Source organism: Engystomops pustulosus, chromosome 6 (genome assembly GCF_040894005.1).
Source record: "Engystomops pustulosus chromosome 6, aEngPut4.maternal, whole genome shotgun sequence".
NCBI classification, from domain to species: Eukaryota; Metazoa; Chordata; class Amphibia; order Anura; family Leptodactylidae; genus Engystomops; species Engystomops pustulosus.
Window position 1 is genome coordinate 52128324 of NC_092416.1, and position 21736 is coordinate 52150059.

Sequence of the window (21736 nt, forward strand, 5' to 3'; positions counted from 1 at the left end):
TAGCCGGAGCTGAGTAACACGGAGCGGCTACTCCATGCCCAAGTAGCCTCTTTGTTCCTCCAAAAATCTTCAACACGCAGTGCCTCGTAGCTGCACGCCTTCGTCCGAGAATCCTGCAGTCTGCGCATGCACAGAACAGCAGGCCTGGGGCTGCACGGTCACTGCTCCGAAGCCACTGCGCATGCACGCACGGCAGGATTCTTCGGCGCAGCTGCGCTGGCTTCCATGCGACACTAAATAGGGGTTATGCCGCCAGACGATCTGACTGATTTGGACTGAGCGCGGCATTTAACTTTCAAATTATTTCGCAAGACCAAGCACTTACATGCACCATGAAGAAGAAGGTGAACTCTGGCGGACCTGAGTGGGGAAGCAACACATGCAGGATATCGGGCGCACAATCTAGGTGAATCGCCACACAGTGCATTATCGTCGGGCAATGGACTTTTGGTGAACACCAGTGGACGGCTAAGTAAATGTGCCCCAATGTGTGTCCAACCATGTATCCCCTGTACAGTGATAGGGGCCAGTGTAAGAAGCCTCAAGCATTGGATGAGCAGCAGTTCAAGGCAAAAAATTTAAATCAATGGGAAGACAGTTTTTTCTGCAACATGCTGCTTGAAATAAAATCAGTCAGTCAAAACCTATGTCAGAAAGACTGTCTGTATATTTTGCTCTAGATTTTACAGTGGAAAATACTGTCATGTGAATCTACCCTCTATGCAATGTGTAAAGGTTAAATTGAACTGTTTGCAGCTGTAATAATGTGGCCAATAAACAGTAGAAACAAAATGTTTGGTTTATTTTACGAATTTATGCAGTGACAATGTTTTTTTCATACTACTGGGTCCAGATCAAGTACATCGTGTACAGTAATTATTAATATCACATATCCCTCTATGTACAATGTAAATAGATCTCGTTTATAGGTACTGGACTAAAATTAGGAAGTACATCAAAATTATGGAGCACATTTAGTGGGTAGACTACAGAGCGCATCGCGCGTGCGCAGACGCAGGCGCATTAGCGCGGGTTTGCTAAGCAACCTGTGTTTTTCACGGCTTCCAGCTGCTCAGGGCGCAGGCGCGCACGGGTAACATCCACTGATTCGCCTCGGTGAGCATGCGCCTTGTTTGTCCATTGACTCGCATGGGGAGGAAGTTGAATGTTTTGCATCCAGGCGGCAGAACTGCAGTGCGAGGCTTCCTGCGGGTCAGTGTCACCATACGTCACGTGGGGGTTCGGGGCATGTGTGTTCTGACCCAATACATCTGGGCTCCTGTAGTAGCATAGCCTATGGCTGCAGAGGCTGTAGTGTATGTAGCAGAATACTGTATATTCATACATTGCTGATAGCAGGGGGTCGTCATTACCATATACCTGCTATAGGTTCCTGTAGCTTTAAGGGGGAGGATGTGCAGATATACAATGTAAATACATCAGCTGCTATATGTGTGTATGCAGCCTGATGATAAAATGTCACAAATTCTGCCCCCACTGATGGATGTTGGCCATCTTCTCCTTAGATCACATTCACACTGAGCTGTCCAGCAGTGTAAACCTAGCAATGCATAGTGTATATATTCTAATAAAAGGATTTACTGAACACTTTTACTACTAATGACCTTATCCACTTTTGGTGGATGTCAGAACTGTAGCTGCAGTTCTCATATAAGTGAATGAGATCTGCACCTGCAGTACTGCCGTCTGGCCACTACACTACAGATGGAGCTGTCTGCTGTTTTATAGTGGTGTACTCATCTGTCTGTCTGATCAACTTCTAATAACCTATCCTATGAAGGGGTCAGTACTACTAGGAAATCTGGTACTCCTACCTATCCACACACAGTGGCATCCCAATTAAGTCAGATCACTGGTTAATTAAAAAAAAATTGAGTATGTTAAATAATTACTACTGTTTTAGGCGCTTATTCACAGAAAAGTTATAAATGTCTGAAAAATGCAGTAACAGAATGGGGATCCCTGGCACCCAGTTTGAGATGCACAGTTGTCCTCCTTCACGTTTGTCTGCTATGTGACTCGTCATATATATGATCTCACCATGCGAGGCAGGGGTTGGAGGCCTCATTCTAGGGATAATTGCAAGTTTCATTCCCGGCGTCTCTACCTTTAAAGGACATCCACCACCAGGATGAAGGATTGTAAAACAAGCACACTGACATACTGGTGTGTGCCACATCTGGCATGATCTGCTCTTCTTTCAAACTTATTATGCCCTTGTTTTTAAGAAAAAAGGCTTTAAAAATGAGCCTGAGGCTATCAAACTATGGACCCCGGAGCCCCTCAGGCTCCTTTGCATAAGTAGTTTAAAAAAGAGCGGATCCTGCCAGAGGGGGAACACACCAGCAGGTCAGTGTGCTTGGTTTACAGTCCTTCATCTTGGTGGTAGTTGCCCTTTAAGATATTTATTATATAGAGTATCTTACAAATATGTCAGCGATATTTAAGATGAGAATACCACTTTTACATAAAGAGCTTTTTCTTGACTTTTGATATGCTTTATTTTTTAGGTATTGGGGTCTCGTGTCTTGCTAAGCTTCTGAATGGCTTCCTGTCTTTACTAGACACGAGGATTTCCACATTCGGTGCTCAAGATAGTGGACACTTAAAGAATGGCTGTTCAGGTAAGAAGGAGATGGTAATAGTTATGATTTATTAGGTAATGCAGAGTGTACTGTAATGTGAATAACTAAGAAATAATAGTCAAAATGCTGCTATTTACATTTTTGGGTATTTTAGGCAACATTTAGACAAGTATCCAGCTTCGCACAACTAGGCTTCTCACCTGAGAATGAATGTGTCCCCTCTGTGTATGAAGCATTACTATATGCTCTATACGAGTGACAGAGATGACCGAGTCTCATAGAAGACTTCTTTATATTAGGGAATTTTGCATTTCTTTTTTAGATGACACTTGGGGAAATCTTACCCACAATTCTGTAAGATTCTTGCAATCGGATAGCCGATGAAATGGTTATGTGTCTGTAATGATTATCTGTGACCCCCACATAATCCAAGTCTTGAAAGCAGCTCGAAAATATAAACGCTCAATTGTAAAATCAAGCACATAGATTCAGTGGCTTGAAAAGGAACCTGTCACCACATTTTTCACAAATACAGGTAGTGACAGATTTCCATAGAGCCCTAGTAACTATCTGACACCTTTTGTTTAGCTAAACATTGTTCTCCTGAGATTCTCATATATTCAACTTTATAGTTTTATCAGGTATCTAAGCATGGTTACAGTGAGTCGAGGTGGGCGTGGCCTTCTCGAGCTGAATTCAGCAGCTCCTCCCCATCCTATCTCTGTATGCAGCTGTAAATTTCATGTGACCAGGGTGACATCCTCGCAGGTCCTGCAGCTTTTTAGCATTAGAAAACTGTACACCAAGCATATTTCTCATTAAATCACAGCATATTGTATTACATAAAATCACAGCAGCCTGCATGGAGAAGAGTAGAAGTCCATGCAGGCTGCTGTGATTGTTTTATGTGGTCAGATATGTACATGGGGTACAGTTTTCTAATGTTAAGTAGCTTAAGGAACTGTGATGATGTCACCCTGATCACATGACATTAGGCCACACCCCTAACTCTGATTTTATGGAGATCTGAGGGGAACTATTTTTAACTAAAAGAAGGGTGTCAGATAGTTACTAGGGCTCCATAGAAATCTGCCACTAGCTGTATTTGTGAAAAAATTAAGCATGCTTACACTCTGGCTTGTGTCTCCTGAAACAGATCTGTTTTCCATTTAGCTTTTTAATGTCTCATTTTTATTTTTTTAATTTTTTTTTTGGGGGGGGGGGTTGAGTGTGACAAAGGGGGGTGTACGTGACAAAGGTTTCTGGTTCCTTCTTTCAACACTTATGCCATCCTCCTCCTTCCCTTCCCTGGCCATAGATACTGTGACGTCAGCGTCGAAGGAAGGCATGAATGATTTGCTGCCGACAGAACACGAAAGGAGCTTTTGTAATGTACACAGGAGCCACTGAGGCTTATTTGCATATTAAAACATAAGCCATTAACAGCTAAATGATAATACCTACGTATGCTTAGGTTAACGCCACTATATCCATGTGGTTGATTTCCTTTAAAAGTAGTGTTTGCTTTTCAGCAAAGACTCTGACCTTCTATAAGACTTAAAGGGTTTTCTCAATGAATGTTTGACATATTGACAGGGTAAATGTCGGACATGTATGGGGTCCCACTTCTTGGACCAATGTTTTTTGCTGAAATGAATCTGTCATGTCACAGTCCATGGCTCTCCAACCATTATTTTAACCTTTTGTTTGCATTTCTAGGGTCCTATTACATTCCAAAATGTTGCCGCTACCTTTGCGCATAACCAGTGGTTGCACTTAGAGGATTGGCAGAAAGAGATTTACAAGACTGTAATAAAAGAGATACACGAGGCAATAATATCTCTCGGTGAGTCTGGAGAGGGTCAGTCCTTTATCGGTTTTATACTTAGTTGTCACTTAGTTAGTTGTCTGACCACTGCAGAGAGAACAGAGCTGTCTGTATATCAGGAAAACTTCTGATTTATGGAGGTGTCCGATGCTTTTGACATGCAAATTTAATCCACCATTGTGTTGTTCTATAACATGGAATATTATAACCATCTAGGACCATAATATTTGATGTCACATGATGTAACTGCATGTTTTTACTGATGATATTAATAATTGTATATTTACAGGTTACACCATTATTAATCCAAACATTGTGTTCAGCGTTAGGAAGCCGGGTGAACCTTCCCTTCGTATTGATGATCAGCTGGAAGAAAAGTGTACGGATCCTTCAGGTAGGTGGTTAGTGGGGTAGTCCTTCTTTAGTGATAAACTTTTAGGGCTCCCACCCACTAGTCGTGATCCTTATATCATATTGATCCGTCCCTGCTAGTATTCGATTGACAGCTTTTAAAGGGGATGACTAGGATTATATATATATTTTTTTATATATATATGGGTCTCTAAAAATAAAAAAGAACTCCTACTTATTTCCCAACTCTATACGGGGTAAAGTTTTCTTGCAGCAGCACCCGTCTCTGCCGGCTTCTGTCTGTTGGGGGCAATGTGTGTCTATAGCTTCTGTTAACATGCAGGGGCCAGCGGTGATGCGCTTGTACAGCCATGGACAGCCCCTTTAAGGGAATGTATCATCCAGATCTATTTCAGTCAGTAACACCAGAAACTGATACTTTGTCATTTTTTAATTCTAATCTTTATTAGAGTAAGGTCACTTAATCCTTAATAACTTTCATATTAATACAAAACACATGTAATATACACACACCTACAACTTGACCTTCAAGTGGATGATTAATATTCTGTTCTTGCAGACACAAAACAGACATTCTTGTCTGAATTAGGACTAAACTTTGTCCTTTAAAGGAAATCTTCCGTCAAAATCCATCATGGTTACATCATTTGTTACACATGGTCTCTTCCTATTACACTTCCACCCCTAGCCCCGTGCTTTGTGCAGTGAGCACTTCCTGTCCCTGGTTTATCATGCTTAATTTTGATGGTGGATTTCCTTTAAATTTTGACCATAATACATTTTATTGTTCATGGAGAGCAGTGTAACCATAGTTTTGTGTGTGTGTTGTAGGTAGCTGCATTCCAGTATTCCAGTATTGTAGCTGGACTTGAAGCAGTAGGGTAGTCTTTGTACACTGCTATGTTCTTAGATCTCTGTATTAAAGCTGCTGAACTGTGCATCCCCTTTCAACAAGTCCAGCTACAATCCTTGAATATAAATGCATTTTGACAGTACTGCTGCTAATAACAACATCCACAAAGGTAAGGTTATACAGATCTCTTGGACCTGTACCTAATACTATCTGCAGCTTTGTAGGTACAATACTGGGCACACATTCATTACAGAAAATCTGCAGTGTAATATAGTAGCAGTGTAGTGAATAACCAAATCCCATATACACACAGTGGAAAGAATATGCATTGGAAATAGATTTCAACATTTGTAATGCTCCACCCTCCCACATCAGCAACAACTGCACTACAAAAATTCACAAGAAAATCAGCCCTTGGTGCGATCTATGTCCTTTCTTTTTCCTGTAGACCTTCCGGACCTTTTACTGAAGGTACACTATGATCCTCCAGTAGAAGCCGTGGTTGTTGTGGAGAAACCACAGATTCTGGACCCAGTTCCATCATGTGAGTTTTCATACTTTGGGTATTACACGTTTTTCAGTACGTTTTTTTTTTCCCCAGCTATAACAATATGATTTTTTTGCATTTCGACAGCTTCTACCATGACGTCGGCTTACTTGCTAAATGTGAAAGAGGAAATTGTATCTCTTGGACAGCCGGACACTGGTGAGTATAATCTTCTGATCATGTCCTGAAGACACAGCTTGTGTCCTGGCTTCCCATACAAGTCATATCACGATAATGGCAGTCTCAATATCAAAGTGTTCCACACTAATATGTATATAGCCAGGCTCCGATTCATCTAGAGTTCTACTACATGAAGCTCAGAGCACTAATACCTTGATATAGACCATGAAGACTACACCCGTTTCTGTTTTTATTCACAGTATTTTTAAGCCCCCTAGGGTGATTGTAGTATATTGTGAATATACTGTCATCTATTACAGTCTGCCTCTGACAAACTGTAATAGATTGGGCTATATGACGGTGGTGCCATACAGATGTAACAGAGCAGACATCTGCCCTTTATAGAAAGAACTCAGCCTGTGAGCCCTCTCCATACAACAATGAATGGGCTATTCCAATAACTTTTTAAATTTTGTTTATAGTTTTGGAGACCATAACATTTTCCAATATGCTGTATACAGGCAGTCCCAGGGTTACAAACAAGATAGGTTACATAGGTTTGTTCTTAAGTTGAATTTGTATGTAAGTCGAAACTGTATATTTTATAATTGTAGTAGACAAATTATAATTTTTTTGCCCCAGTGACAATTGGAGTTTCAAAATTTTTTGCTGTAATGCGACCAAGGATTATCAATAAAGATTCATTACAGACTCCTTAGATCTAATTATACTCTGGGAATATAGTAAAGCATTCAGAGATTTTCACAGGTCACAGTGGGCAGAAGGGTCCCTCTTTAACTAGGGGTCATCAGTAAGTCACATGCTCTTAAGTCGGGTACTGCCTGTACATCTACGTTTCTATTATTATATTACTGCTTGCCTTGATAGAAACAACAACATTTGCAAAATCTTCAATTTTTTGGATGCAAATCTGTTAGCTGCTTCAATTCACAGGCTGCAAACCTTCCTGGAATAGTGATCATAGTACTGTATACTGCAATAGCGGCAGGATAAACCTCTGCTGCAGGTTTGCTGCAGTGTGACAGTCTGTAGCTTTTTAGTGCAGGGGTTACAGACATGGGATACCCTGCTATTACAGCAGATGTGCCAACAGTGGAAAACGTCCACATGTCATCCGTTATTAGAAGGGACGTCACCTGGCTGCGCTGAATGTAATATTATTTAATGGATTAGTGTCCATGGCCATTATATTAACAGACTGCACGATCGCTCTGTTAAAAAGTAGAGCGTCCAAGTCAGAACCGTCTTTAATAGATCACTCATAGACTATAGTTTATGAGGATCATTGAAAAATAAATTCTGGACTGAGCCAAAATGGCTGTGAAACAACAGAAATTAGACGATTTCTATTTTTATCATAACGTAAGGAATATCTGTTATATTTTGTGGATTGTGAAGCAAATGAAAGATAAAGTTCTACATGTTTTAAATGCTTATTTTATAGGTTTGCTACCAAAGAAGTCAAATGCCTTTCCTGTAAAAACGGAAGAAGAAGTTTATCCAATCCGTGTGTATGCTAGTGCAGATGGGGTTAAACAGCCTATTCTTGTCAAAGGTAAGACTACATTCACACTTTATATTTTGGACGGGAAAGCTCCCATTGTAGACATGTACTGGCAGGTGGAGGCATTCTTTTTGTCTCCTTCTGCTCTGTATATGTTGTGTCCAGCAGGGGTGGAAAAAACACCAGTGTGCTGTATATTATCCTACTTGAATGAGCAGTATACGCTCGTCAGGCTCAATTAGAGGCCATGGGGATCAGATGCAACTGTTTGGCAACCATGCCCAACCTCCACTGAGCGTACACTCTGGAGGTCTCCAGATGTTCAAATAAGGACAGTTACATCACTGTGGAGACACCCAGAACATGGGCGGCAGCAAGGAGCCGTCGATGTTCACTCTTCCTCCCTCTTTCCGGGAGTACGGATCTAACTATACGAGCATACAGTGGCTCCGGTATAAGGATACTTTGGGAACTGAGTGTGTGTTCTGTCCAGGGACTTTAACTTCTGTTACATTTGGCATTTGCTTTTCATCCGCTTATTTCATTCATGTATGTGTATTGTGCAGGTGATGACTTGGTGAAGTCGGAGGAGGAAACTGACACAGAAGAGGATTTTCAAGGTATAAAATCTGGTTAGATAATCCCATTAAAGAATGAATGGTACTCTTCAATCCATTCTTACAACAACTACACAGCATTATTATGTAGTGTTTTTTTTTTACACATTTTTAATAAAGAAAGGTGATACTGAAACTAACAGAATCCCTCTGTATAATATCATTTACCACTGACTTACCTACATGGAAGACTACCTTCTGCTATGCATCTCTTCTTATGTATATCATTCTGTAGAAAGTTAGCCATCCGTGCTTGCAGCCAGTGGTAAGTGACACTAAACTTGTATTATTAAATAATTTCCTTTTATTCTTATTTATATTAGGTACAAATGGTGGAGTACATGACACAGAAGATTCTGCATCAGTAAGTAACACAATTACGTGCTGTATGTACTGAAAACATCTCCATTCTGGTCTCTGAGAATTCGGACTCCCTTCAAGAGGGCATAAGTCAGCAGAGTAATAAGGATACAGGCTTTCCCCGAGTTACTTATAAGATAGGTTCTTAAGGTTTATACTTAAGTTACATTTGTATGTTAATTGGAATTGTATATTTTATGATTGTAGCTCGAGACAAAAACATTTTTTGCCCCAGTGACAATTGGATTTTCAACATTTTTTGCTGTAATAGGAACAAGGATTATCAATAAAGCTTCATTACAGACACTTTACAGCTGATCATTGTACTCTGGGACTATAGTAAAGCATCCAGTAAGCTTCACCAGAGGTCACAGTGGGCAGAGAGGTCTGTCGGTAACGAGGGGTCGTCTGTAAGTCGGGTGTCCTTAAGTAGGGGGTTGCCTGTAGTTAGAAACAACATTGGCTGCCTTTTTGGTGGACATAACACCCATACAATGCAGAATAATACATACAACAAAGTTGAGTTTGACACCAAGTGGTAGCAACCGTGCGTAGAGGAAGGGGAACTTGCGTCAGAAGAATTATTTTTATAAGGAATGCTAGTGAGGGCCTCGTAAGACCCCATTAGACTCAACTTTGATGGAAAAGCCAATACACATCAGATGGATGGACAATTCCAACATACATGTAGTACTCATTTGCCCATAGCTTGCAGTCCCCTGTTCTCTATAATGACCAACCAGTGATAAAGGTATTGGGACTTAAAGGGGTTGTCCGAGACCTGAAAAAAAATGATATGGGGCTGCTTAAAAAATAAACATTTACATTCCTCCGCGGTCCCTCCCGGTGTCTTTTGTCTGGTTGTTTACTGTAAGTAATTTTCTCAAGCAGCCCCAGCCACGTATAATTTTTTTCAGGTCTTGGACAACCCCTTTAATGCAGTCTTTTGGGGCACGTCTCCAGAGGTATTCCAGGATATCGTGAGTGAGTAGTCCACAGTGTTGAGACCATACATTGTATAGGGTCTGGGCTTGATATTGTAGCTCAGTCTTTTCCACTGGAATTAGGCTAAATTACAAATAGACAATGTGATGAATAAATGTCCTAGCACTGGCTTGTGTAGCAGAAGTGGTGATGGGGTGTTGTGGCAGTATAACGTGTGCCAGATGTTGGACCCTTCCAGACTTAATGATAGGGTACTAAATGTTTGATGGACCCCAGTATTGAGGACAGAGACATGTATGAATGGTGAGCTCTGCGCAGTACTACAGGAAAGGTTGACCTCCTATAAGCAGCAGAGACGCCTTTTGTACATTTAGCTTCTCATTTAATATTTATATCTTTTGTGTTTGAACTCTTGTATCTAAATTATTATTTTATTTTTTCATCTTTTTAGCAGGGTATTGAGCTAAAGAGGATAAAACTTGGTTCTCAAGTTTGTGGTGATATTCTCAGTCTTCAAGAAAGAGAAGCCAGGGTAGGTGGTAATGTTATAAAACTTCCCTAATAGAAAATACATTGCAGCAAGTAAGAAAAAAAAGGTGTTTGTCTGTATCAAGATGTTTTTCTTTAAAGGACACCTATCACCACATGAAGGATTGTAAACCAAGCACACTGACATACTGGTGTGTCCCCCCTCTGGCAGGATCTGCTCTCATTTTAGCTTGTTATGCCCTAGTTTTTAAGAAAAAGGGGCTTTAACAATTATGCAAATGAGCATGAGGGGCTCCCAGCTCCATAGGAGTTAATGGAACATGGAGCCCCTCAGGCTCATTTGCATAATTGTTAAAGACCCTTTTTCTTAAAGACAAGACAAAAAAAACATACAAGATACAACCCGACAGACGTACCCCCACCTCCCCCCTTTCCCCAGGTACAGACTTTCGGGAGTCCAGAGGCAGTGTAATAGAGTATTGACCTCCATTTCACGCTTCCTAAGCAAAATGATAAAAAGAATATCGCCCACAAAAAAATGAATTTATAACACCCATCCAACACAGACACATTGGAATATTATTGGCAGCTCATAGCAGATGTTACATTAACCCAAATGATTGAATGTCTATGTAAGAGGAGGCCAGCTATCCATGGACAACTATCCTTTAACAAGTGCAGTTTTCGTGCTGGTACAGTGCAATGAGTCACTCTCTGCTGCTCTGAGTGATGCCTTTTGTTAGGTTTAAAGGAAACCTACCATGCGAGCAGACCACCCAGTAGGCCGGAACCCCCCCACAGCAGAAGTTTAATGCCGCAGACCTTCTCAATCAGCAATCTATTAAAGGCTGGTTCTATGTGCAGACAATAGGACACAGCGCAGCTTGGCGTACGGACCAGGAGAAGACCTGGGGCCTGAGTGCAGAGGAGCTGACATTTACTCCCTGAGCCCAGTTCCTCTCTCTTGGTCTCGGTGCCACACTGCCCTCTGTCCTGACGCCAGCCCATAGAAACAACTTGAAAAGCCAGAGCACAGCAGTAGAGGGCCCGGGAGCTGTGAGTACTTGTCAGATGTACTCACCACTGCTTGGTCTCTGCATTGTGCGCCCCTGAGTTAAATCTTGGCTAGAGAGTTTTGTCACCTTTGTGCTCCTATCAAAGGTTTTAAATGAAGCCCTTTGAATACATATAGACCTGATGCGGTTGGTGGTCCCTATAATAAATCTATGTCAGAATATCCGTACAAAATACATACTAATGTTTTTTGTTTTCTTTTTGTAGCGTCTGCGGGTTATGGTGGGCGATCTACCTCCAGAACAGCCAGCTTTTATGTCTGACCCAAATAAGCCTCATGAAGTAAAGAATGAAAATCCAGAAGCCAGGAAGGATATAAAAACCACCACATGGTGTAAATGTGGCAATTGTTGTGTTATGCCGACACTGGAAGAGTCCGTATGTTGCCACGAGATTACCGGACTTATCTCCAAGCTCAGCAGTGAGCGCGTGTGTATTACATCTCATCCAGCCTTCAAGGAGTTGTGTCTAGACCAGGATCGTCTTGATTTTCTTTATCGTTTCTTAGCTAAAATTAAGAGAAAAAACGATATTCTCTATCATCTTCAGTAAGTATTGACATATCACACGGTCTGTTACCGATCCCCGTCCATCCTCCCTCCTTATCACCTTACAATGAGGAGGAGCTTGTATGGTTTGGTTGCATGCGCTCCACCTATAGGGTTTATAAGGACAAGGTTGCTCCATACACCCTTTCCTTACAGAACTTTGAGTCTTTTAGTGATCAGAGGAGATTCTCCTACTTATCTAAAAGCTCTCCAGTAGATGGGTCATATGTTTTTCAGTTCCCGCATTTTGCTGGTAAATCATAGGAAGACAGGGTCTTAAATTATTTGTTGCTCTAAAAAATGATTAAGGAAATCCCTGAAAATTATCCACATTTTTTCAAATATAATTTTTATGTCTGGAAACTCTCCGAAGCAGGAATTTTATTGTGAATTTCTTGTGACTCTATTGCCCCAATTTCTCGTGTCTCTACCAGCTACCTCTTTCCGGCATCTCCCTCTTCCTCTTCCTCCTCCTTCTTCTTGCTGCCTTCAGCTGGCAGTCTGGAGGGGGTCACATTGCAAACAGTTAAACCTACTGTGTCGTAACACCTAGAAACACAGACCTACAATGCTAAAGTTAACCTAACTCTTTATCTGTGGACTTAAAAAAAAAAAACCCTTGAAAGTGAACCTGTCACCAGGATTTTTAGCTGGTGATAGGTTCCATTAGCCTATGCTATTCTGATTTTAAAAATACTTTTGTTGGAATTCTGAATCATTTCAGTAGTTAATAATAGTTTGAATCATATTGCCTGACTTCCTGCCAGCAGCATGTGAGGAGTCCAGGGGGAGGAGCAGCTGCAGTCTGTGTGTGCCTGTGTCTCTTCCTGTATTCTTCCTCTCCTCCACACCACCCCCTCACTCTCCTGCCTGCTCAATGCACATGACAGGAAGTGGGGAGGGGTGAGGGAGCTGCAACCCCCTTCCCGGGGATTCCCCACACACTGCTGATGTGACTTAAACTTGTATAAATTAATTCAGAATGCTGACAAAGGCATTTGTAAAATCAGCATAGCATGGGTTAATGGAACCTGTCACCAACTAAAGATCACATTCCTGGCGACCGCTTCCTTATAAGAGAAGAATGGGAGATTATCTTTCAAATGACACCAGAACTGTGTTTCTAGGTGACCTGGCACAGAAGTTATAATTGTTGTGCCAAAGAGGATTTTTCTCTTTAAAATGACACCAGAACTGTAATTCTAGGTTCCGTGGTGCCGATGTTATAGCAGTTTGATGTGTTACTTATTTTCAGCATATTGCTTATATTTGTACCGGACTCCGTAAAAGCTAAAAAATTGTGTTGGGGCTTAATTTTGGGGAAACAGGGTAGTATCATTACATATGATTAGCTAAAGCCTCATACAAACCTGATTTTTTGCCACATCTGAGAGTTTGTGCCTGTTTTGAATTAAAATATTAGTAATCTCTCTTTTATTTTGTCGTGAAGTAAACTAAGAAGAACGGCCTACAGAGCCTTTGTCGTTTGGGCACACGGATTCTTGGACTTTCGAAACTTCAAGCCCATCCCTGCGTGTGTGGTCCATCAAGTTCAAGAATATCTCCCCTACCCTGAAGACATAAATGTTGGCTATATGAAGATGTACGACTATCCCGCTGCAATAATGGCATTGGATCACATCTGATATACTATTTCTATGTTTGTTACTTTGATACCTGGTTTGCACATATTTTTGTCTGGATTAAATAATTTTAGTACTTCCAGCCTTCAGTGTAATAACTTTCTTATGAAATGGTAATGAAATTCAGATGTTACAGGACAGAAAGTTGGTTTTCACAAACTTCTGGTAGGACTTTAACTGCCAGGACCATTTTTACAGAAATAAAGTGTATATTCTAAAAAACACTTTACTTTTCTGCCACCTTACCTATAGTTATGAGCCCATTCATGTATTTTTACATTAAAGTGAAAGACTTTGTAAAAAGATAGTCCAAGCAGAATCTTAGGTGTGCAAAATCTACTAAAAATAAAATGTAAAAAATCATCAAACATTTGGACCATAAAGCATTAGGGCTAAAACACTCAGCTATGGTCGCTCTGTGAATCCCCCGACCAGGCAGTGTCCTGTTTCATGGATCGACCACAGTGCAGAAGATGGGCAGCATGATGGCTTAGTGGTTAATATTACAGCCTTGCAGCGCTGGGGACCTGGGTTTATTCTCTCTGTTTGTGTGGGTTTCCTCCGGGTCCTCCAGTTTCCTCCCACACTCACTCCAAAACATATTGGTAGGTTGATTAGATTGTGAGCCCCATTGGGACAAGGACCGATTTGGCAAGTTCTGTGCAGCACTGTGTAATCTGACTGCGCTATATAAAATAGAGTACAGGCGGTCCCCTACTTAAGGACACCCGACTTACAGAAAACCCATAGTTACAGACAGACCCCTCTGACCTCCGGTGAAGCTTTCTGAATGCTTTACTATAGTCCCAGACTGCAATAATCATCTGTAAGGTGTCTGTAATGAAGCTTTATTGATAATCCTTGGTTCCATTACAGCAAAAAATGTTTAAACTCCTGTCACTGGGGCCAAAATTTTTTTTGTCTGGATCTACAATTATAAAATATACAGTTTCGACTTACATACAAATTCAACTTAAGAACAAACCTCTGGACCCTATCTTGTATGTAACCCGGGGACTGCCTGTAATTATTATTATTCATTAGGGAAGAATGGACTCCTTGTGTCATAAGCCTCCATGCCCCATAGTGATATATCTCCAGCATTGTGGCAGTCAGTGAAACAGGGCATGGTCCATTATTCACAGTTGTGTGTTTCACTACTTACACAAGTGACAAATGTCCTGATAAGGTGCGTATTCTCTTTATTTGGTAGGGGAGATGCAGGGAGGATGTGACAGATTACATATTCAAATGGCAGAGATGATAGTAATGGGCTGTGGTCTTTTCCATTCCCTGGTGTCACTTTTCGCATGCACCTCTTATATTTCTTCTACAACTTTTTTTCCTCACATGATTTGAAAGTCGAGATTCTGATAAATGGATTATAATGACGTTTAAAGAAGTTTAGTAAAACTTTGAAGTGAATGGAGTCTGAATCCCCTAGAACAGTGATGATCGAGTGCCCAAAATGTGACCCCGAAAAAACTAGCTTTTCCCAAAGTGCCAACACAGCAATTTAGGCAGTAATAAACTTATTGCTACCAGAATTTTTTAGCTCAAATCCGACACCTTTTCACTCTTGGGACAGCACCAAGCAGCACAGGATGGGTCACTTTACAATAGCAGGGCACTACTTAGACTGCAGGAAGATGCCACGTCTGGTAAACTCTGTGCCTGGAAGACAGCCTGTGTGCCCACAGAGAGGCCTCTGTGTGCCATCTCTGGCACCAGTGCCATAGGTTCGCCACCACTGCCCTAGAACCTCAATCATTCAACTGGGAACCGTAAAGGTATGAAATATCCTTTCTAGAATTTCCTCTTTTTTGTGTGAAAACCCATTTACCTATTAAAAAAAATAATCTCCTCCAAAGTCATGTGAAAATGATCACAGCCGAATCGGGCCCAGAGGCTGCAGGATGACTGGCAATTTATTCTTCTATATCTTGGGTCCTATGGCAGCTAGAACCATTTTTCTCTTTCAGACTGCACCAGGCTTTTTGTTCTGGATGCTACCGAACCGGAGATATGGGCAGGTAAAATGATAGCTCGAACCTGTGTGAGGGGGTATCCATACAAGCAAGGATTTAGACGTGGAAAGTGACCTTGCTACTGCAACAACATACGTCTAATACAGTCACACAATGCAAAGTTCTAGAATGAACTAACGCAGTAGAGCCCTCCTGGCCATACATTATGGGAATGTAGGTTCAGTTTCTGTAGTATTAATAATCATGCTGTGAATTATCTGATCCTCAGCGTTCTGTATCTGAGAAGATAGGGCATGGGTGACAGATGCAGGGTTAAAAGTCAGAGTCCATCCTCTGCACACAGATTCTAGTGTTAATAAGTAATGTGCAGCAGAGATAATGAGGGTAAAGATATGTCAGGCACAGACTTCAGAGCTGTAAGGCTTTTCTTAGGAAAAGAAAGAAGCTGTTTGAAGTAGTCATGCGGCTTCTCTACTTCACAGGCCTGTGGAAAAATGTTACTTAGGCAACATCTACAAGCTTGCTGCAGTTGAGTCAGTCCCTTACTGTGGGTTTGTTTTAAAAGAAATCTACTATCAAAATCCATCATGATAAACCAGGGACACCTACTCATAGATCCAGGCACTGTGCCTGTTCTAATCATCTTATATTTGTTATACATGACCTCCTTCCTTCTGAAATCAACTTTTAAAATTATGCTAATGAATCAGAAGGGCTCTTGGGGATGTTTTCACTGCCCTGCACAGTGTAACAGCATGTGAAGATGGAGGACGATGGGGTTCTGGTAATGCCCCCAGGGCCCATCTGGCTCATTAGCATAATTATAAAAGTTGATTTTTAGAAGAAAGGAGGTCATGGATAAAAAATATAAGAAGTAAGGCCCATTCGACACTTGCGAGTGTGATGCGATGAACTCGTGTGGAACGGGCCTAAGTGGCCCTGGTTTATCATGCATGATTTTAATGGTTATTTTCTTTAAATTAGACATACGCCTGTTGCAAGGGGCTATCAAGTCTACAGTTACAAAATGCCAGTCTTAATGCCATACACTTATGTTCACACATTTATGCATATATACTAACACATACAGTATATATACTTCTTATACACACCCACAGTGTTAACACAAAATAATACATGCAAAAGTTATATACAGATCACATATGGACACACATATAGAGCATATACACATCACATGTACACTCATACAATACCATATACAGACATACAGTATATGCAGATCACATATACACACACATACAGTATATATACACACACATGCAGTACCATATACAGTCATACAGCATATATACACACACATACAGAGTGACCATAGACTGCAGGAAGAAGAGATAAGAGAATCCAGTCCTGCCATCCTGCTGTCCCCTCCCTTCCTCAACATTTCTTATCTGAGCTGCCGACTCAGGTGTGGAAGAAGTGCGCTGTTATGCTGTACAATGCACATGAGAACATATATATAATGGTGCACATCCTCCATTCTTAATTATGGGGGTCCCTGACACTTTGGGCAGCTGCTACTGCTCTAACCTGTCCTAATTTATTGTTTACCTATTTTTCATAATCACCATTTTAGAAGTGGGTAAGTCACTTGATGTGTATGTGAGGGTATTTAAAGAGAGCCTTTCAAGTACTTGTAACCCACTAACAGTGTTACAGTGTTGACACTGCATTTGGCAAGAACTCTATGATGCAAAGACCCCGATCCAGTGCCCTGTGCTAAGTCCATAGGGTCTCTTCTACATGTGTCCCGGACATTATGATGGTGTGGGATGCGGTCAGTGGAAGCATGACCAGGTTAATATTCTACTTCCATCACACAAAAGTAAGTATGAAAGCAAGCAATTATTTTAATGTTTTAGAAGATTGTTTGCTTAATTCATTCATCAATGGTATTACTTTATGCAAAATGGATCCCACAAAGCCGAGGCTGTGACAAAGTTTCTCTATGACCATAGACATTAACATTTTGGAATGGAAAATGCCCGGGACTTAATGAAAAACAAGGTTCAAGAGGAAAGACTGGGCTTTTATGGTTCCGATAAACTTGTAAAGGAACTTGGGGAATAAGCAGTCTTGATGTGTGTGGTGAATGCTTATCCACATGGTACTGAGATAACATGCACATTCTTAGTGTAATAGTAATGGTAACTTTGGTCAAGGTTATTCAATGAGGATGACCTGAAGGTCAAGGTTCCCTGATAAACACCAATACGGTTAGCATTGTTCTGGTCCATTAAATAACAATAGAAAAAAGTCCTTCTGTTTAGTACAATTGATTTTCATGTAAGGAAGGCATCAGTAGAAAGAACTAAGCATAATACATTGATATTAGACTACAATACAAAAATTGGACCTGTCACTCCCAAAAAGGCCCCAACAAACATGCCCCCCATAATCCTCTCCCCAGCCCCTTTCTATATTTGCTAAATTTATTTTAATTTATTTTGGGAAAGTTGTTCCTAAAAGATCTGACCTCTTACCAAATAAGAGGTCGGATCAACGCATCTCCTGTGCTGGCAGTCGGGTCTATTCATGAGGGGGCCGGCACTCAGTATGGTTTGGACGACACTCCCCCACCACGCCCCCTGTTTCACTTCACGACGCTGTCAGCGAAGACACTGTCAGCATCACATATATTGCACAATTGCTGTTGGTTCTCCGCAGTGTGTATATAATATTCGCCCGGCGCTGTGCCCGGTGACACAGACATTTGCTACATCCTCAGGAATTCATTGTACACAGATGTGGCCGCGCCGAACTGACAGCGGAGAGCTGGCAGCGATTGCGTAACATATGTGATGCTGCCGGCTTCTCCTACAGGTCCACGCAGCAGCTGTCAGTTCGGCGATGCTAACGGCTTCTCTTACAGGTCTCTGCTGCCAGCGGCGTGAAACAGAGGGGCATGGTGGGGGAGTTTCAGAGAAGTGCCAGCCCCCTCATGAATAAACCTGACTGCCAGGGAAGGAGATGCGTGGATTCCACCTCTTATTTGGTAAGAGCTCAGATCTTTTAGGAACAACTTTCCCAACATAAATTAAAATAAATTAAGCATATATAGAAAGGGGCTGGGAAGAGGATAATGGGGTCTTGTGCAACACCCTCGCCGATGCAAGGCAGAGTGGTTGTTGTGAATACGTCTCACCATGTAGCTTGCAGCCTGTGTAGGGTCTGATCAGCCCCACAGCATGTCACTACATAACACTAGATAACACAGATGAGCACTGCAGTGGTAGAGTCTGCCTGGTACGGCAGGAGTTATTTGTTTTCTGTGATGTAATTCCAGCAACCAATCACAGGTGTTATACTTTGTTTCTGTGAGCTGAGATGTAATTGGAGGAGTAGCCACCACCTGACCAGTGGAAGTAACAAAACCCCTGGTCAGGAAACTTCTAGAGTTCAGAAGAGAGTCCAGTGTGAGGAGAGAGTTCACTCTCTCAGATCAGAGTAGAGACTCTGAAGAGTCAGTGCAGCCAGCACACCAGACCAGAGCAGGAGAGCTCAGCTCCCTGCCTGAAGAGTGGAGCTAAGAGCTAGTTAATGAGAGGAATGGGGTATCATCCTACCTTCAAGGGTGATATCTGAAGCAACCCAGAACAAGCTGAAGCATCCTTCCAGGACACAGCTATCTTCCAGCCTGCCCATTGCATCCAGGCTGATGATCTCCATCCTGTGGCTCCCTCCAACTGCATCTCCAGCATTCTACCATTCTGTTAAGGCACGTTGCTACTGTTCCTGTCGGTTCCAATAAAGAACTGTAAGTTATTTCTGTTCAACGTCTGCCTCCGTCTGGTCCCTGCTACTACGGCTGCCACCATCACGGGCACCCTATCCACCACAAAGGGACTCATACTCCAGACCCCAAAGGGTTGCCCCAGGGGGAACCGCTATAGCAGCCTCTCCCTTAACATTTCGTGCCAACACCACCCTGCTGGAGACCTGCCAGGCTGTAGGACAGCCCTCTGGTTCCCCATACCAAGCACCGTGACACTAGCGTGCCTAGGCCGCAACGGCCAGCCACTCAGGTACTGCGGGCCCCGGCTGTCTCAAGGCCCCAAGAAAAGGTTAGGCCCCGGTGGGGGATGTTGCACATGTTTGGTGGGGGTCTTTTTGGAGGTGACAGGTTCTCTTTAAAAGACATCTACCACCAGTATTGTAAACCAAGCACACTGACATACCGGTGTGAGCCCCCTCCTCTGGCAGGATCTGCTCTTCTTTAAGCTTATTATACCCTTATTTTTAAGAAAAAAGTCTTTACAAATATGCAAATGATCATGAGGGGTTCCAGTCTATGTAGCTCGGAGTCCCTCAGGCTCATTGGCATCATTTTGAAAGCATTTTTTTGTAAAAACAAGGGAATAAGAAGCTTAAAGAAGAGCAGATCCTGCCAGAGGGGGGCTGGGGGGGGGGGCACACAGCAGTATGTCAGTGTGCTTGGTTTACATTTCCTAATCCTGGTGGTAGATATTACTCATAGTCACAATGAAATCATAATCACAATGAAATTAAATTTGCATAAAAAAATACATATATTTCACAATATAAATATTGAATGGCCTCACCCTGGTTGGTGAAAACTAAGTGATACTAGGTAACAGAATTGTGACTTGATGGCAATGGGGTCCTGAGATCACTCGAAGACAACATCTACGTGCAGTTTTTTATTTGTCATTGCTTCAGACGTTGGCTAAAACACTGTATGTTTTTTAAAAGTAAAAACCTATAATAAAAAAATTGTAATTTGAAAAAAGAAATTGTGCCACAGCTGTCCATGGATTTTGGTAGGTATTGAAGCCCACCTCCATGGAAGTGAATGGTGGTGAGCTGCAATATTACGTAACCTTTGGACAGGAATGACATGGTTTATTTTTACATTTTATCAGAATCCATGGTTTTTCTCCAATCTTTGCCAACCCGTTTAACCATAAATATTCATTGATCAAGATACAAAAATGTGCGCCAAGATTTATTCAGCATCAGACACAGTGATAAATCTGGTGAATTTTATGGTTAGAAATTCTGCACCTTGTGGTAATTGTCTTTAGAGGATAGATGAAGGGTCACTTGTTTCTTTTGTAAACAAAAACTCAATTTTTTAGCTATGGAATTACAAAAACTTTATGGGCCTCATTTATCAAAACTCTTTATCAAAATCTGAGAGCTAGTTGTTCAGGGCCAATCAGTGCTCAACTTTCACTTTATAAACTACTGTGGAAAGATAAAAGCTGGTCGTTGATTGGTTGCCATGAGCAACTAGGACAGTTTTGCTCTCAAACATTTTCTGATAAATTTCCCCCTATGTTCTAATATTTATTGGTTTTTGTTGTTTTCAACGTTCAACTTTTTTGCTGCTATACTTCTTCCATGTATTATAACACAGTGACGGTAGGCAGGGCCGGTTCTAGACAAAGTGGGGCCCTGGGCAAAACTAAAAGTGGGGCCCCAAAATAAAACTATTTTATGACCAGTCACAGTCAGCAAGAGGCTCCTTTAGTATGGTAAAACAAACTGTAATATGGGAGAATTTTATAGGAGATAGATGATAGGGAGATTTATGGGCAGCATTGTGGCTCCGTGATTAGCACTACAGCCTTGCAGCGCTGGTCAACATCTGCAAAGATTTTGTATGTTCTCTCTGTGTCTGCGTGGGTTTCCTCTGGGACTGTGAGGCCCATTGGGGAGGGGGACCGATATTTTCTGAAAGCAGACACTTGCCCCATTTTCAAAATTGCATCAAAGATGCAAAGACATAGGCGCCTTCATGCAATTTTGATTCAAATTGAAACATTTTATTAAAAATACTTAAAATTTGACTTTGATGGCAAAAAATCCAGACAGACAATGTTTATCCTTCACATCTCCTAAATGTAATACATGGACATTTGTAGAGTTCACAAATGTGCCCTATTGATATGTTCACATGAATAAATCCACATAATATCACTAACACTGTAATAACTAGAGATCTGCTTTTCAGCTAGACATTTTTAGACAGTCACAACCTGCAAAATATAGCAATAAAACAGAATAAAAAGTAAAGGCGCCATAAAACCTATAGAATTTTGAAAGCAGACGACCAGGCGATGCATTTGGCAATTAACATTCAAAATTTCCTCTAAAATATGTACAAATCCAGATACTTATATAAAGAAAATCTACTTTCCTAAAAAAGTAAGATGTGAGGAGATCATACAGACCCCACA

General features: G+C 41.5%; 2 protein-coding genes across 5 annotated transcripts in view; both read left to right on the plus strand.

Moving 5' to 3' along the window:
- Window positions 1-1025: 1025 nt before the first annotated feature.
- On the plus strand, window positions 1026-13609 carry LOC140135073 (uncharacterized). 3 transcript variants are annotated; one of them, XM_072156098.1, is made up of 12 exons: window positions 1026-1116; window positions 2532-2645; window positions 4326-4452; window positions 4724-4828; window positions 6108-6203; window positions 6294-6365; window positions 7792-7902; window positions 8418-8471; window positions 8792-8832; window positions 10225-10305; window positions 11544-11884; window positions 13335-13609. In XM_072156098.1, the coding sequence occupies exons 2-12, from the start codon at window positions 2634-2636 to the stop codon at window positions 13528-13530; spliced, it is 1236 nt and encodes a 411-aa protein (XP_072012199.1). In that variant the 5' UTR covers window positions 1026-1116; window positions 2532-2633; the 3' UTR covers window positions 13531-13609. The 3 variants fall into 3 exon arrangements, with proteins under 3 accessions (XP_072012199.1, XP_072012198.1, XP_072012201.1); XM_072156097.1 differs by having other exon boundaries at window positions 1058-1212; XM_072156100.1 differs by having other exon boundaries at window positions 1058-1212; window positions 10228-10305.
- A 4735-nt stretch (window positions 13610-18344) lies between these two features.
- The window catches only part of ILVBL (ilvB acetolactate synthase like), a 35838-nt gene continuing 32446 nt past the window's right edge, over window positions 18345-21736 (plus strand). The window contains exon 1 of one of the 2 annotated variants that reach the window (XM_072156101.1): window positions 18345-18528. In XM_072156101.1, the coding sequence (XP_072012202.1) occupies window positions 18504-18528 (25 nt within the window). In that variant the 5' untranslated portion in view covers window positions 18345-18503. Of the gene's footprint in view, window positions 18529-20831; window positions 20919-21736 lie in introns of those variants that run through there. The other variant, XM_072156105.1, reaches the window with a different exon arrangement.

What these genes read in the sequence shown, in the direction of transcription:
- LOC140135073 (XM_072156098.1), top strand. An exon ending in AAAGTGTACGGATCCTTCAG is followed by an intron (nt 4,829 to 6,107) that starts GTAGGTGGTTAG and finishes TTTTTCCTGTAG; the next exon opens with ACCTTCCGGACCTTTTACTG. An exon ending in TTCAAGAAAGAGAAGCCAGG is followed by an intron (nt 10,306 to 11,543) that starts GTAGGTGGTAAT and finishes TTCTTTTTGTAG; the next exon opens with CGTCTGCGGGTTATGGTGGG.